At 43.8% G+C, this 18,037-nt stretch overlaps 1 protein-coding gene across 3 annotated transcripts in view; it reads left to right on the top strand.

Annotated features, from left to right (window-relative positions):
* The window catches only part of LOC109857132 (synaptogenesis protein syg-1-like), a 297,399-nt gene extending 283,330 nt beyond the window's left edge, over nt 1-14,069 (top strand). For 2 of the 3 annotated variants that reach the window (XM_020433160.1, XM_020433158.1), the window contains 5 exons: nt 285-590; nt 828-1,127; nt 5,804-6,046; nt 8,639-8,805; nt 11,463-14,069. In XM_020433160.1, coding sequence (XP_020288749.1) covers nt 285-590; nt 828-1,127; nt 5,804-6,046; nt 8,639-8,805; nt 11,463-11,840 — 1,394 coding nt within the window. In that variant the 3' untranslated portion in view covers nt 11,841-14,069. The remainder of the gene's footprint in view (nt 1-284; nt 591-827; nt 1,128-5,803; nt 6,047-8,638; nt 8,806-11,462) is intronic. The other variant, XM_020433159.1, reaches the window with a different exon arrangement.
* Nucleotides 14,070-18,037: the final 3,968 nt, after the last annotated feature.

Raw genomic sequence — 18,037 nt, 5'->3', positions numbered from 1 at the left:
TAACCCTCCTCTCGAGTTTGCGCGATATCTACGTGTTGCGTACGGAATACGCAATGCATACCCCGGTTACATTTGCGAGTTCTATTCCGTAGCGAGAAAGACACGACGAAGGAGATACGTCATCGTTGTTGATTAGAGATAAGAAATAAAATATATATTAAAAATGTTCGAAAAAAAAAAGAGCTGCCTTGTCGAATTACTGAAATACGATCTCCACGTTTGTTGTTCGTGAATAAAATCTATTTATTTACGTTTTTTTTTTTCTATCTTCTGTTTTTTTTTAGACAAACCGATTTGCGTGCCGGATCAGAAACGTATCTACGGGGTGGCGAGGCACGAGGACGCTCGCGTGATATGCAAGGTCGAGGCGTATCCGGCCCCGGAGAGCTTCCGCTGGGCCTTTAACAATACCGAGGAGGATCGTCTGGTCGACGTGCCGCAAGCGCGTTACAAGAACGAGACCAAACATACTCAGAGCGTTCTCACATACAAACCGGTCTCGGAAATGGACTACGGCACCGTGTATTGCTGGGCGAGCAACACGGCCGGTCAGCAGAAGAATGCCTGCATATTTCACATCATACCTGCGAGTAAGTACACACGTATGGTGATGGTCTCTGACCTCTCTTATTCTTTATCTCTGAGTTGCTAAGAAATTTCGTCGGGAAACGAAGAAATAGCGAGGAAAACGTTTATGCGCGACGCGGAAAAAACAACGCACGGCGCGTGAAATCGTCGATTCGAATGTTTTGCTAATAATTTAATCGTTTGATAAAGAGAAGATTGGAAGAGGAAGGAGCCGTAAACAATGTTAATGGCGTGTGCAGGCAAACCGGAAGCGCCGTACAACTGCACGCTGACCAACCAGACCACCGAATCACTCTCGGTGGAATGCACCGCTGGGTTTGACGGTGGTCAGGCGCAACACTTCCTCCTTGAAGTGTTCGATCAGCATACGGGAGTCCTGCAGGCCAACGTCACGTCCAGAGATAATGCGGCTTTCACCGTACAGGGTCTGGAGCCGGGCAAGGTTCTGAATATGAAGTTGTACGCGGTGAACGCGAAAGGGAGGAGCGAGCCCACGCTGCTGGAAGGATTCACGCTCAAAGTCGCCGAGAAGCAAACCGGTAAGTTGTGCTAGAAATGTTTCGTGTTCTCTCGAAATTCGAAGGAGAGAATTAAAATTTTCTTTCTCGCTGAATCGGTTGACGAAAGAATTTACTGAATTTTGTTTTTGCTACGCCACAACAAAACATTTTCTTGAGTAAAACTAAAAACTTTCATGTAAAAAACCTGACATGTTTTTCCTCCGCTGTGTGTTCACAGAGAGTAACTAATCTCCTCTCGCTAATTAAGCAAATTTGTTTTTTTTCCCCGCGAATTTGTCGTAAAAACATTCGCCGCAATCGCGCGAAACGCAATTTTTATGTTTATTTTTAGAACAAAAATAAATTTGCGAAAAAAAAAACAAAACAAACGAACTCGTGGAATTGTTAATAAAGCAATTATCAATCAGAGCGCTTTTAAGAGCGCTTCGAAATTGATAAGGCCAAGATATTGCATGGACGTTTGCAAGCTTGACGTTTCGACTGGGGAGAGTCTAATAATGATGGACAATGTGTCCGGATCAGACAGCGGAGTCGGATCCGAACGCCTAGCGCTCGCATCGATCGCATCTCCGCACGTCGAAATAAGTAATTTGATAGGAGAGAACGCGCGCGTTCGATCGAAACTATCGGCGCATCCTATAAATTATGAGAGTGACCGTATACGATGTCGGGTTAATCGAATTAGCGAATTAAATCGAACGGGACCCGCACGCGCGGATTGTCGGTGTAACATTTTAATCCGCTCATCCGGCCCCGAATCCCCGAGTCGAACCCGATATAGGATACACCGGCACCGGTCTCGTAGTTTCGCGCAGCTAAAGAGCACTTGGACCGCGCACGAAGGGTTTCACCGCGAGAATTGAGCATCTGGGTCGAGAAATTCAATCGGCGCGCACACACGATCACCTGGGCACGGTTATTACGCAGGGTTACGTTCACGTCACGTGTGTGCGAGCGGATTGTTCTACGGTATACGGGCCGCGAGTAGTAATCCATTCCGACGTTTTCCAATCCACTTACACGAAACGGGTTTCGGCCAAAAATTGCCGGCGATTCTGGCCGTGCGTAAAGCGCGCCAGATTTTCCAACGAGAGTTCCACGCCGCGCCCCGCTCTCTTTCAGAAAATACAGGAAATGTCGATGTTGGCTCGTTTAAACCTGGCTAACCATCCGGTTTATTTTCTCCGATTCGTCTAACTTGCCGCAAAGACGATCGTGAAAGCGGGGCAAGTATTAGGAAGTTTCTCTACGCGCGCGTTTCTCTCGCACGCAAGAGACGGGGAGAAATTTCATCTCGCCCGCGAGGAGACGCGGTATAATGTTTGCGAAGCGCAAGTAGTCGTCAGAGACAGGTATATCATGAGTAATTACGAGAATTAATCCCGACGTCCATCTGCAATTACGAAAGTGGGAAAGATTTATGAGCGTAACATGAAACTTTCTGTTCCCGCGAGCGATTTAATCGCTTTCGAGGACCGTCTGCCGACACTTTGATACGCTGATAGAACACCCGTACGATTACTCGCCGTTAAAACCACGGAAAATTGATATAACTTATCTCACAAAGTCGATCGAGCCCTCTCTCTCCTCTCTCTCTCTCTCTCTCTTTCTCTCTCTTTCTCTCGTTCTCGTTAAAATTTTCCTCGCACGCTCGTGCGAAATTCGCATTCACTCAAATTTTCCCGTAAAGCCTTCGATTTCTCATTGCGCGCGTCGGCGCGCAAACACACACATGTAACCGCATATACATTCCGCTGCGGAAACAATTGCGTATATGTATATATCCCTCCGTGAAACGTTGCACCGTTGAAGGCTTGCTATGCACGTAAGAAACGCGAACACACCGCCTACCTACAGCAACGGAATTACCAACGAATCCTTGGCGGTTGAGCCCGGTCCAGATGCCCAGAGAGAGGATGGATCTCGCGTCGAATCTCTATCTCTCTTTCTCTCTCTCTCTCTCTCTCTTCCCTTTGCGGCATTCATCCCCGTAGATTTCTGGCTCGTAGGATCTCGACCGACCAGAAGAGAGAGAGATTCAGGATCTGAACCCCTCAGAACGGATATACCCCGACCTAAACGTACATATATATATATATATATATACACATGTATGTGTATGTGTGTGTATATATATCGGTCCGGGACGAATTTACAAGTGAAATTGCTCTCTCGGTCAGTTTCCACGGTGCGATTCAGGCGGGTGCGCACCCGCGCGCGAGACGTGCTGTATATATACAACGGGGTATATAAACCCGGGGAATACGTATGCGGGCGGAATAGTCGGTTCGAAAATCGATCCCCCGTGCCGCGAGCTCGACGAGTGTGAAACTTTAATAAAATTCCGGGATCAGCACCGCACACCTATACGTGTCGCCCACGTCTCGTCGTTGTCGTCGTCCTTTCCGCAATCTTGTTCGGTTACTCCGGGAGAACGAGTCGCGGAAAACGCGGAAAGGCTGCGAATTGCCCTCCCGAGTTCACACAAACACACAAACACATACATAGACACACACACACGCGCGCGCGGGACTAACTGGAGCGGGACAGAAGGAGCGCGCGCTTCCGAAATCACGGCTCGTCGTTCTCCTCCTTCGTGCTTCCGATACGCTGCGGCGTGAAACACATATTATACATGACACCCGATGCATACACGACCCGCATTGCACAGCACGCTACGCCCCGGTGAGAGTCTTTGTGCATCCTCGGGATCACGCGCCAACTCGCGCGACGTTAAACATAAAGCGAAATAGCGTGCGCGCGGGCACGCGAGCGAGGAATCTTCCGAGATTTTTAATTCGATCGATCTGAGAGAGAATTGAGAAGAGCAGAGCTCTTGCTCCAGTTTCCAGACAAAACGATCAAAGTGCGATTATCGCGACGCGATAGTTAATTTCACTTGTATCCCAACTCTCTCGGCGCAACGCGGAAACTTCCGGCGCTTGAAAATACTATACTCGGATTCTCGTTCGCAGTTTTGGGATAAAACGTTGCGGAACGCGTGGCGTATTTAAAAAGTTCGTCTTCGCGTGTCATGGAAAATAAACGGAGGCTCGCGGGAGAAAGCGCGAGTTGTTGTTGCGCGATATATACGCATCCGCCGCGCGGAGGAGTATCGTACCTACCGCGAGCTTTTTAACGCTAGAGCTTTTTCGCTAAAGCCCGATTCGCAACCGAAATGTAATTTTCGCGCGATGTTCATCACATCCTACAGGAAATTCGAGAAACAAAACGAAACGCGATCGTTGTGTAAGTAAAAGCGTAAATTTACTTAAGTTAATTTAATTACGTTAAGTTTCGCGAGGTAGTAGTAGTAGTTGTTTCCGCTTCTCCAAAAGCGAGACAGTGATAAATGATGCGCCTCGACAACGCGCTCTCTCTCTCTCTCTCTTCCTCTCGTATTAAATTATTTTTCTCTTCGTAGATTTCTATGATCCAACAAGGTTTGTCCATTATCGAAAAAAAATCGACTATCCGTGAAACATAAATGATCAACGACTCCTTTTAAATTGGCTTTGCTTGTTTTAACGTTTCAAACGTTTCCCATCAGCGCGCTCCTCGACGCTTGCGATCGCGAAGGCTTCGAGCGTAATTGCGTTGGACGGCGCCGTTATACATAAAAGATATGAGAGAAATTAAGAAAAGAGAAGGGACAAAAAAAAAAAAAAAAAAAAACAAACAAACAAACAAACAAAAATCGTCGAAATAACAGAATAGTAAAAAAAAACTCAACTAACATTAAAATAAAAAGAGGAAGAGTATAAATGAGCGAGAAAGGTAGGCGACAGGTAAATATCATGGGTGCGCGGTGCACTTTCGCCTTGATTAAAAATTAACGTGCACTTTGGCTGTGCATCGGAGCACAGAGTAAAAACACTCGGTCGCTCGTGACTAAAACGAGTGGCAATTACGAGCGATGTCTCTCTCAGGAGAGAGAACCCGGGCTAAGGAAAGAGATTAAAAAACGGACGGAGCGGAGCGATAGCGAGTTGCCGCGCGAGCGCGCAGAAGGAAAGACGACGACGACGGCGCGCGGCGGAAGACGGCCGCGTGGAAAATTAAACGTCGCCCGGGACGATGTTTAAACGCGGAGAGATATCAAAAGGATTCGAATTCATTAATCTTAGAAATGGGTAAGGCGCTACGTAGTCAGATGGCTCCATTCTCGCGCGCCCCGGCCAAATATCTCGAATCTCTTTACAGCGTAAATGCGACTTTAACTCGTTTAACCCGTTTACCCTCGCAGTCCGTCCGGAAAATTGTTCCGTCGCTACTTTTTCCGCGAATCGCTGCTGCGTAGTTTGTCACTTTCGCGCGGGAATTGTATATTCGCGTATAATATTAACTCTTTACCGAGAAAGATTAATAATATTGATATTTGATATACACGCTTTCGCGGTGTGTTGTATTACAATATAATTTGAAGATGTTTTTCGGGTTCGAACCGCGTTAGTGTCATTTTTAATACCGACGTCTCGTGAACATTTCAGCTCACTTCATCAGGATTTCAAGAGCAGCCTGATACTGTATTGGAAAAACATCAACTTCAAATATTAATAATAATATTAATTATGCTTTTATTTGTCTGTGTCTATTAATCTTACGTCACGTTTGGCTTGAAGCTTTTTCAAAACCTTCTTTTTTAATATCATCACGTGAAAACTCTGGTGTCGACGTCCCTTGCACGAGAGCAGTGCGCGTTTTGTTCACAGGTACTCCGGTACCCTTCGAGTTCACCCCTTTGCTGGGGGGTCTGATCGGCGTGGTCGCCGCACTTTTGCTCGTCACCGTCACCATTCTAGCCGCGCTGAAGGTGAGGAGCGACAGACGAGCACAAAGACCAGGCGATTTACCTCTGAAGAAGGCCACCGCACCAAGCTCAGAGGATCTCTACGACGCGGACGACAGAAATCCGGACGTTGTACCGACCAATAAAGGTGCGTTTTTTTACAAAAAAAAAATAACAATAAATTACATATATGACGTAAAAGAATAATAAATAAAAAACCCAAATAAAACGTTAACACGCGCGGCGGTATATATATTTATTTAAAATGCACATGAAAAAGGTAAATCGTTACACGGGACGAATTTATCCCACTTGCCAGTTTTATTGCCGAATTGTTTAATGTTTGTGCCGATATACGCGCGACAAGCCTGGCGCGGAAAATATGTAAATAAAAAAATCGGAAATGTGCGTATCCGCGACTGTGCGCAAAAGCGCACGGTTGGGAAAATCCGGACAATGCACGGACAATGAAATTATTTGACCGCGTAAATCGCACGCTGTAACACGACCAACGTGTAACAACGCCGCCACGCACGGCGATGAATAACGCGTAAGCACATCAATATCTCGATTGACACGCGATTCCGTGTTCTGAAACTTTCAAATTGATGTTCTTTACGTTCTGTAGAGACTATAAGAGAGCGAGATGCAACGAGCGCTTTTGCTGCGACGGCCGATTTTGAGCGGCAGCTAGAGAAACGTCTATTCACACGCCGCAAACGAGCTCCATTGCTTTACTTCAACTACAAATTTAGATTCACGTCGTCTCGCAGTTTAAAATTCGCAAAATCGCAATCGATGAATAAAGACGCAAAATGAAATACCAAAAGTGAAAATTTTCTTTCACATATCTTGTTGATAGAAAAAAAAACCGATAAGTATTATGTAACCTTGCCGCGATAAAGTTTTCTTCTCTCTGTACAGTACTATAAATATTTACTTACTCTCATAAAATAAACAAAAGAGTGTCCGAGCGTGTCACACTTTTCTCTACGCTTTGGTAAATTTACTTTATCCAGGTTTCCAATTTGGTTCGTAATTTAAAAGGATCGACCGTGCCGAAACGAGTTTCGCTATTCATTTAATCCAGTTCCGTTGTACAGATATATACATAAATGTTTGATTCGGTTTTGTTTCTAAAATTTAACTCGCGGTGTCCTTAAATTTCGCGCAATTTTGTCGATTTTCCATAAAGATATATTTAGACACTTATTCGGTAAACGCGCGCGCGTAATTTAATTCCAACAATATTAAGTCACATATAAAAAAGCATATTTTACTCTCGAATCTCAATTATATTGCACGTAAATTAAAAAAAAAAAAAAGAAGAACAAATAGAAAAAGAGAAAGAGAGAGAGAGAAAAAAATACATTTAACGTTAATATTCCGAGAGTTGGACAATCGACATGGAAATTTTATCGGTTACATTGCTGCTGGCTTTCAAGCGTAATACCTGAATGACAGCAATCGAGAACACTTGGACAAGTGTATGTACTCGAGACCGGAAATTCAGCGGACTTTATTGCGAACGCGCGCGCGCTGCGCGATTCGTTAACGGCGTCGCCGCGCTACGCTACGCTACCGCTATGCTATACGTCATTACGTCGCTCGCAATAATACCACCGGATCGGCAAACGCGGTCGAGTATATATACAGCCGGTAACCATAGAACTTAACCTCTGACTTGTTAATAAATTACTCGACCGATTACAAGGTAGACTTGTTCACCGAGCTCGCGCGCTTATGCGAATCCGATATATGTAATATTCGCCGATCACGTCCGATCAGCTTTCATAATCCTAATTACGTGATTACCACTTTATTAAAGTGAGTCGTTACCTTTATTAAAGTAAGTCGATTTCTTTTCTTTTTTTTTAACGGAAACTCGTCATTTATTTATTTTTTTAATAATCGAGTTTTGTTGACTCGAATCCGCAATGCGCCGCAATTTGTCAATTGAACGAAATATAAGGGATGTTAACTTAATGAATAGAATTAATTCAAACGCGATATTACTTAGTTAATTATTTAATCGCGATCGAAACTATATATATTTGACGCGATATATAGATGCAATTTACTATTTAATTAACATATCACATTAGCATAGTGTTTCTCGGGGAATTAAGCCACGTATCGATACGTTGGTAACGCTTTGTAGTTATTGGATTAGGTTAGGTCTATATAGTTATTAGGTTATTACGATAAAGTTCAATGCGTCATCACGATGTGAATTAATGATAAATTCGGTTGGTTAATATCATAAACAAACAGATTATACCTATCGCGCACATGAGTGTTTCTTTCGACGATTAATGCGATTAACACGGCGCATAATAAATTTTCACATCCGCGTGGCGCTTCGCGCGATGTGTCTAATTGTATTTTTTAATAAAAAAAAAAAAAAAAACAACAGCTTTGCAATCTGCAAGACATTTTGTAACTGTGTGTACAGAATATTTATCATGGCGCGCGCGTAAAGAAGCGAAATTTATTGTTTTTACGTAAAACACTGTTTAGTTTTGTTCGATAAATGTCTCACTCGTTAGTTATTACAACGTTATTTGATGAAATTCACGCACATTTCGTTCTGTTTCGCTATAAACGATAATTATTATAGAACGTTTGAAAAGAAAAAAAAAAAACACGAGCGTAGACTCCGGAAAAAGTTGATGTTCGATAAAATATTTTTTGTCGCAAAGCAGGATGACAAAATTTTTCATGTGCTTGAAACGAAAAGATTCAGATTATCAACTGACCGGCTCGACTTCCGGCACGCCGTTAGCAACGCAAAACACACCGGATGGTCTTCCACCGTCGTCCCTTCCGGCCCAGCAGACGAATAATCACCTGCAAGGACTTCCCGCCTATTCGCATAACGACTACACCAATTATCCAACCTTGCCGGTAAGTACAAACTGTTGGCCGCCCCCCCCCCCGCGCGCAACGGAAGTTGTTCTCTAAATGAAATTTGATAATTTTCGCGAATACCCGTGTATTTGCGATAGAAACGAAACACGTTGCTGATTCTTCTCTTCCTCCGCGACCACTCCCACGTGTGATCTCCCCGAAAAATTTGCGCTTAAAAAAACTATTACAGAGATAAAACATACAAACGACGATACGCGCGCATTAATAAATCAAGTTTTACGCGAACCTCGTAGATAATACGAGGGTATATAATTGTATGTATTATACAATATATATATGTGAAATAGGTGCGCGGTAAATAATCGTCGCGCGTATGCAAACGCCCAGTTCCCCAGCAAACTAACGATTCCCTTTAGATTTCGTGTTAAATTACGCTTTGTTGTACCATTCAGCGCACCGGTGTGCCATGTAGTTGGCATAGCCATTACATGTAAATGGATGTTCTGATTTCAAGAGACGGAAGTGAATGCAGTAACGTGCCCGCTGCTTTGCAGAGAGGAGAGAGTAAGCGAAAGAGAGAGAGAGAGAGAGAGAGAGAGAGAAAAGGAGAAAGAGAGAGAGAGAGGAAACCTTAAACAATTAAAGTCGATGGTTTAAATCACGAGAATTTCGTTAATCCGGACGAGCGAGGTGAACTTTAATAAAGTTAATAGGTTTCGGTCCCGATGAGATGGGAAACTGAGGAAGTGGAGTGCAAAGAAACGGAAGAAACGAAGCAGTACGGCCGAATCGCGCCGTTGTCGTACTGTCGCGCCATTCCCTTTTCCCGTCGTCGTTCGAGCTGCGCGAAAAGCTTCGGCCAACGTTTTCAAGAAAGTCCTCCCTCTCTCTCCAGCGGTATAGTTTGAAATAACAGTATCCATCTGAGAGGATGGCGCTGCGTAAAGTTTCGAACCGGAAAGCAGCGCTCCCCAACCAGTTCTCGAAACTGAACAGAAAATTGCACCATCCACCCACGTTTCTTCGCGATTTTTAGAAACACTCTGAGGTCGTGAACACATTCGATCTACCACCAAGATACACAGACCACTTTCCGGAATAAAAAAAATTCTTCTACAAAATATACCACGAGAAATATACAATTCTCTGTAAAACAAAACAAAAAAAAACATTCGGGGCGTTTATTACGTAGCCGGGAGTAATAATTTTAAATTTACGTTTATAATTCAACAACAAACGGTCGAGATCGTTAAAACCTCTCGTGTTTTCGCGCGCGTTCCCTCTTTCGAATTTTCTCTAACCTACCTACCTACCTACCCGGAGTAGTAGAGAGTACCTTTCGTCACGATTCGCTGGAACTTCACCCTCAATTTCACACCAAATTAATTGCTAATTACCGCGGGGATCTAAAGTTCTGTTAGTAAAGAGGAACAAACTCCAGAGTGGAAAACTTTGATTATCGCTAAAGATTTTCGTATTCCATTTCCTCTCAGTTTAATTGTTGTTGCTTTTTTTTTCCCCCTTATCATTTTTAACCGATATTCCACCGCAGTGGATTTGGAAATGGTTTCAGCACCGCTTGAAACAAAAAAAAAAAAAAAAACAAAAAAAAACAAAGAAAAAGCAAACGCGATCTCCAACTTGAAACTATATAAATTTGACAAATTGTGACAAAACTGTAAATAATTTGATAGCTCAAAATGCAGTCTGTTTGGCATCTTGAAAATTCAAGAAACTCGCCTCTCTCTCTCTCTCTCTCTCTTTCCTTTCATTAATCCTTTACGCGATAAAATCCGATAAACTACTTCGCTCTACGCGGAACAACTTCGTCCGCGTCGCGCCTCGTCTCCGTGTTTCATCGCGAGGGAACATTCTCCGCGCTATTTTGCGTCCAATTTATAGGAAATGGCGTCGGGCACTCGAGGCACTTTTCCGTCCTAAACAGTCGAAGGAACTCCCGCCGTCAAAAGTTTCTTCCCGTGATACGAGCCAACTAGTTCGGGCGGTCTCGTAGGAATATTCAGGAATGAAAATTCCGAAAGTTAGACCTGTCCGCATTATCTAAGTCCTCGGGAAAACGCGCTACGAAAACTCTCCTAGTTTCTTAAGAACGCTTTTGGCCCTATCACGGAAAGTTGGCTCGCGGCGGATTATTTAAATGGCCGGCCGCACGCGTCGCATGTACTATTACAGTTGGTCGGGGGGGCATTTACTTTGGCGGATTACGCGCCGTGCGCGCGCATATCTATAATTCAGCGTTAATGTATTGAAATTGGCTTAATATCCTGTTCCCCGTATCATTAGACATCCGTGCGGACTTGTTGCGTAATACAATCGAGTGCCGATTCCGATCGATCAAAACAGGTATACACGCGCACGCTGAAACCTTTAATCGGATTCAAGTCTCACGTACAACACAACGATCATCATCATGCGACTGAATGAATCTCGTTCAACTGGAGTTCGGCATAAAAGTGTCTTAAGCTAACCGTTAGAGCGGCTGTCTTCGCAATTGAAAACCTGAAGTTTCAAAAACATCACCGTCGTCGTAACGACCATCGTTGCAGTTTTTACTCAAAAGAAAAAAAAAAGAGTAGGATACCTAATACAATATTTCTTTTGCAACAACGGCTTCCTTCGTTCCTTACGTTCAAACAGTTTTTGTGTAGCGCGTTTTAATTTCTTTTTTCCAGCTGTCGGGCGAGGTAACGTACGCCGAGTTGTGCCTGGCGAGGCCCACCACCCTGTCCACTCTAGCGACCGACGCCAAACTGGCGAGTCTAAGCGGCGGTAGCCTGGGTGGTCTTCAGAGCTACGGCAGCGGTCTCGGGGTGATCGTGGGCGGCAAGCCGTATACGAAAGAAGCCACGGTCTACGCGTGCATCGACCACAACGCCAGACCGCCCAAAGTGGACGTCTCCAACGCGCCATCGTGCGCGTCCACCCCGCTGTCCACGGTTAACATGCAGGACTCCACCATCTCCACCGTCACGAGCGGCAAGCATCACCCGGCGAGAGAGGTCGTCACCGTCCGCACGCCCCTTATCTCGACCCAGGAGAGCTGCGTATAGGGACGCGATTCCGACGCGCTCAACGTCAACGAGTACTACGTCTGATATGGCCGCCGACTCGTGGCGATCGTGCGCGTCCTCATAAATCGATCCTTACCCGATTCCTGGACTCGTTGTTACTCTCCTCCTCTGATAACGCTCCCTCGGATTGTCGCGGAAAAATAAAGGTGCACCTATTACCTAATTATGTGAGTTGACGATGTGAGCTTCGTTCGTACACGCGAGGCAATAAAGCGAGATCGTCTCTTTTAAAGAAGGAACGAACTTCCGCCGAACCGACGAGCACCGTCGATCGACAAGTGGTGACAAGTGTCCTGTAATAAGGGACAAAACTTCTTGATTGTGACAGACGAGACGTCGCACAACGAGGAAGAGAACGATCGGGCTACGCTTTGGTAAAGAATAAATAAAGTATTGTAAAGAATGTATGTAAAATGAAGAGAAGTTTTACAAGTTCTTTGATGAATTTGCAAACTAGACGTGTAAGTAAGTTCTTTGTCGGGATAATTGAGATAAATGTGTTATAAAATTCAAAAACTTTTCTCTGTCGCAAGTAAATCCGAGGAATATCACAGAAGATTCCAATATCGAGATATCGTACACGTACAATAAACGGATTCTTTCGGTATACGACATTCCATTGTGTTCCGAATACATGCCAAAACTTGATATCCTCTATGAAATTTCTATAAAGCCATGTCGTATAATAAAATCCAAAAGGAAATATCAGGATAAAATCGCACTGCCCAATTTTCGAAAATCCGAAGATCGCTTTTTCATCGGCGAAGCAACGGTGAAAGCGCAATCGAAAATATTTAACGGAAATGAGCTCTCTCGACGAAATTGAAGACCAAAAATTGTTTTCTCGAACCAAAAGTTTTTAAAAACAATTTCTTCTATCCGAGAAAATCGCGCATTCGCAAGGAATTGATTTTATTCTGACAAAAATTGTGGTTTTTTGGGCTTTTTTTTAACACGTTATTGAATATTTCTCTAAAAGAGAAAACGTATCATCATCCTCTCCTTTCGATTGTTCCAATTTAAAATGTAGGTTTATAAAAAAAAAAAAAAAAAAAAAAATTTACCGAATATTCAGTCACGGTAAAGATCTCCATCAATTGACGGAATAGTCGATGGGGCGGAAAGAAAAACGTGTCCAAAATCTAGGTTTTTGCAATTTCGCAGATGTTCGAGAGGCAAGATTGATGTACCTATGTCTCGCAACGTCGAATGTAGATTTTCTATCCCGAGAGTATACTTTGTATTACAAAGCAGGTATGGGAGGATAAGGAAGATCGTCGCGTTGAGTGTATTTTCGTAGAATGGCGCGTCTTTATCGACGGTATGCTTCTTCTCTTCTCACTCTATCTTCTCTCTTTCTCTCTCTCCTCTCTCTCTCTCTTTCTCTCTCACTCTCTCTTTCTCTCGGAATATCGTATCATGTCGATTACGTCGCGAGCAAGTGCAACGATAAATTTCGAAGAGCGTACAGGATCCGCGTCGGAGAAGATCGACTTGTTCCGCGAAAATCCTCAAAATATTTTCGCGCTGGCAGTTGCGACGCGAAACAAGTGCGCCTGTGTAAACCTGCGCGCCGGCAAACATTACGAAAATCCGACGTGAGGATTTCTTCCAACGTCAGACACGTTCTCTTCTCGCTCTTTCGCCGATTTTGTTTTTTTTTTCTTTTCCGTCGGAAGATACCGATCGCAAGTATTTTATGGACCATCCGCTTTTCGTATCGTCCTCGATACTTCTCGCGTGACTGAAACGCACATCCTTGTCGACCAATAAAATATCCACCTTGCGCGCGCAACGCATCGGTTTAATTGTCAAGAAAATAATTAAATAATTAATCAGACCGCTCGGAGCGATCGATCGATCTCTCGCCAAAAAGGTATGCATGTGAGGGGTTTGTGTGTGTGTGTGTGTGTGCGTGCATGTTACAGTCGAATTTTCAACTGTGTCACGTCGAGATGCGAGCTAATTAATTAAATCTCGGTGTGCGCCGATGTTTTATTTCAACTTATTTACAGTACACCGCACACACCGCGGAAACTTGCAAGGTAAGAGTAAATTTGCTGACTAAAATAAGCGCCGCAGTATCGATCTTCTCCGTCGCGCGGTCTAAAGCCGTTCTTTATCCTTTCGTCATCACGTTTCTCTCTCTCTTTCTCTCTCTCTCTCTTTCTCTCTCTCTCTCTCTCTCTCTCTCTCTCTCTCTCTCTCTCTCTCNTCTCTCTCTCTCTCTCTCTCTCTCTCTCTCTCTCTCTCTTTCTCTCTCAAGTCTATTTACACGACTTTTTCCTAACTAAACGCGCGAATGCGGGAACGAAATAATACTCGCGTTCGTGAGATGGAATCCGCGAAAAAAAATTTCACAGAGAGATTGAATTTTCATAAATAACCGGGGAGACCGTTTTTTCTTCGAGATGACACCTGACATACATCCTCATAAAACACTTGTAAATAACGAATTCGCCTCGAGAACGAGGACACGGAATAAACGTAGACTAATTTATCGAAATTACCGTGTGCGTTGATGAAAGAGCCTACCGCGCTCCGAAAAGAAAAATAATATGTATATTAATTCTAATTAAACAAAAATGAAAAAGAAAAAAAGAAAAAAAAAACGTACCTTGTACACTGCGCATCGTTCGACGTGCATCTCTCGATGTGTTATACCCGATGATTATATTCAGTTCAAGAAAGATCTTGTGCGACGGGATCGTCCTTCGTGCCGCGAACAAAAAGACAATAACGTTGCAGAGAATTGTTGAATTAAAATCGGCTCGCGAACGATTTGTTATATACGCGTCTGTATCGAGAAATTGAGTTTCTTTCGAATATTTTCTAAAATCTCTCTATTTTCTTTCAATTAAATTATCCGAGTTTTATACTCAACGGAGAATTAAAATCGTCTCGATATATCGGAAATCAAGTTCGCACAGTTTCCGAAAGAACGCTTGCAAAAGTCATCATTTTCAAATATTGTAATAATGTTGGAAATTTTGCGGATAAAAAATGTGTTTGAAAATAATTTACTGCTTTAACACACGAGCGATATTTTCACTTAATTTATATCAGAGTCGCGCTCGTGTGGATGCAACAAACGCGATATATAATTCATCGTTTAGCGACCGATTTATCTTCACTTTCCGTCGATCCCTAAACGAACAGACTAACGTGACGCGCGTTATTTTACGACGAAATCTTGCGGACATAACCCGTGTGTGTCCTACCGACTGCCAAAACGCGCACAACCCCCCGACTGTCATGTCGCATTCATTTTCATTAAGTTCGTCGTCGAAATAACGAAGAGCGATCGAGAAGTACCTTTCGGCGCGTCGCCGTACGTTGTGCACCGTACAAATGTACGCGCGTGTACACATCTTAGATATATATATATATATATATTATATATATAAAAATATATATATGAATCGGTCCTCGTCGCGTTTACGCAGCGGAGAGACGGAGTGTAAATACCTTTGTATATAAGAAAACATCGAGAAAAGAGAGACTATTTGTGCGAGATATGCCCGAGGTTAAAACCCCCTACGTCTTCTTTGAGGGGAGAGAACAGGCACGAAGGATCGTTATCGACGGATCCGTTAACGACATTACGAGGTACGTTCGCAGGGAAATCGCATTGAGCTCTGGTTGTGTTGAAACGGAAAGGGAGAGAGATAAATGAGCGAGCAATCTTCTTCCTTTCAGGCGCAACTGCTTCCCAAATTCGCGGATTTCGCACGAGGCGTTTATTCGTCGGTTTCTTTTCAAATTTTTTGCGACAAAAAACCCGGCTCCGGGATATTATAATTTTATTGAATGAGAGATTTTGTGAATGTGTTTTTCTCTCTCTCTCTTTTTTTTTTTTTTTTTTTTTTTTTTTTTTTGTGTTGCGTGTTAACGTACGGAGTAATTCGTTGTATTGAATCCCGTCCTCGTCCGTTACGGCCGACGCGAAAAGAAAGTCGACGGTGACGAGCGTTCCTTCGTGTGTAACGCCCCTACGTAATTTGTAAGATATATGCTCCGTTGTACAGCGCCGAGATATTTTTTCAGAGTGTGCGTAATACAATACCTCCGCGTATATCGTGAACTCTCGGGGCAGAGCCCAATTAGGCGAAACCCCATTTGCAGAGAGGGCGGAACTGTATAATTAAACGATTGGATTGCGATTAATGGTCAGACAAAGAAATAAAGATATATGTATATGTACGTGTACGTATGTGTGCGCGTGTGCGTGTCCGTGTGTGTTGCGAGCGCAAACATTGTGAATCTATCTTTTACCATGTGCGACTGTGGTAGTTATGATCGAGAGAGGATTAAGAATAATAGAGAAGAGAGAGATATATGTGTGTGTGTAAACACGCGCGTTATTATTGGTATCTTCTCTTTTTTTTTTTTTTTTTTATATTGTATAAAAACGAGAAACAATTGACTTTCTTTCTCTCTTCTCGCATATTTCGATTTGTTTTTTGCCTAAAAAAAAATATCTTACCAACAACAGTCGTTATCAAGATACTAATTCACATTCGAGTCGTTTTTTCTCAGGTATCTCTGGCTCGCGCTTTTCCTTCCATTGTAGTTTAGAATATTGCAGTTATTTCGCTATCAAGGGATTTTCAAAGAATTCACGAAAGGGTTGAGAGATGAGACGATTCTTTTTCTTTCGCGTCCGCCGGCGTCCGAACGAGAGAAAAGCAGACGAAGAAAAGAAAAATTATACCCCCCGAGTACTCCAATTGGATCTTTATATATTGCATCGATTTTCTTTCTTGCGATTCTAGAACGAGAGAGGGGGAAGGAGGGTATCCACTGTGCCTCGATTGTTCCTATCTTTTGTATCCCGCTCTTGCGCCTTAAACGTGTAATCTTCCATTTTTACGTACAACAATACCAACTTAATTATCGACTTCTGTCGCAAAAGAAAAAAACTGACTACAATATTGAAGAAAAAAAAAAAAAATTAAACACCCGATCGCACAATAACGCCCGGAAATTCGACAGAAATAATAATAATGACACGTATGATGCGCCCGATAGCTGCAGTGCGGCGTATCTCATCGCGCGCGTACACAAAAGATTCTCGATTGGCGAAGTACTTCCGGTTTTTGCAGGTATTTTAAGCACGCTCTCTCCGTTAACGATCTCGCGCGCGCGCGCTCCCAGTTTCTCCTCCCGCCATCCTAAATTCTCGCTTCTCGCATGCTGCAATACATTCCACGTTTCCTGTCAAATACCACCGGCACGTGTGAATGCGGCTCGTTTTGCCGCCGCGAAAATTCTGACGGTAATAAAGAAACGATGGCTGCGAGTTTCGCGACTCCCCCCGATTCCCCCCGCCCCGTTTTCGCGCGTTCGTGCGCGGAATGACGCGCGGAATGAGCAGTTACAGGCTGATACGTGTCAGCGCGGTCTTGCGCACCGACCAGTCCTAGGTACGTTGTTTGAGCACTTCGCCGAGTGTGCTAAATTCGCTCGCGACGTACGTTGTTGTATACGTCAGCGAATGAAATCAATAATAAAAGCGAGAATCGCGCGACGACGGAGAGATTGTATGCGCTCGCCGTGAAAACAACCGTGAGCGTTTGTTATTATATGTTTCACTTTAGATAATTGACAACTTTTTATTCCTTCATCTCGCGTGTTTGCGGAATATATTACACTTGATGCGCGAGAGAAACTCGCAAATAAATAGCCGGGAATTAATTACTCGCTGTATATATAAATCCGAAGACTCAATCCAGTAGAAAAAAAAATAAATAAAAAAAAAAAACACGTTTTTTTCTTTCGATCGATCAAAGCAACGACTCGCAATCGAGGAGCAAGAGCGCGCGAAAAAGCAGTTCGCGCGAAATTTCGCAAATAAGAACCGGCTAAATCGCTCGTACGGACAAGGGGGGGCTCATCCCCTGTTTTGCCAGCACAGTCTCCGTTGTGCGCTTTGTGGCGTGGTGCATGCGCTCCCCGTGTGTGAGGCCTAGAGAGGCCTCGGGGGCTTCCAAAGGTGACCATCAGACGCGAGCGCCGCGTGCCAGTGTTTCAAAAGAAACTGCTCCTCCTCTCCACACATGAAATCTGCGCGTCTGACGGCTTATCGAATCTGAAAGTCAATTCCCCGCCGCGACGCCTCGCCCGGGACTCTTTCACGCGGCGCGAATCTATTAGCTTGTACCGGAAGCATCAAA

The sequence above is a fragment of the Pseudomyrmex gracilis genome, unplaced genomic scaffold (assembly GCF_002006095.1).
Source record: "Pseudomyrmex gracilis isolate BER0280 unplaced genomic scaffold, ASM200609v1 scaffold_145, whole genome shotgun sequence".
Classification (NCBI taxonomy): domain Eukaryota; kingdom Metazoa; phylum Arthropoda; class Insecta; order Hymenoptera; family Formicidae; genus Pseudomyrmex; species Pseudomyrmex gracilis.
Note: the sequence above shows the minus strand (reverse complement) of the source record. Positions and strands in the feature narration are given on the sequence as shown.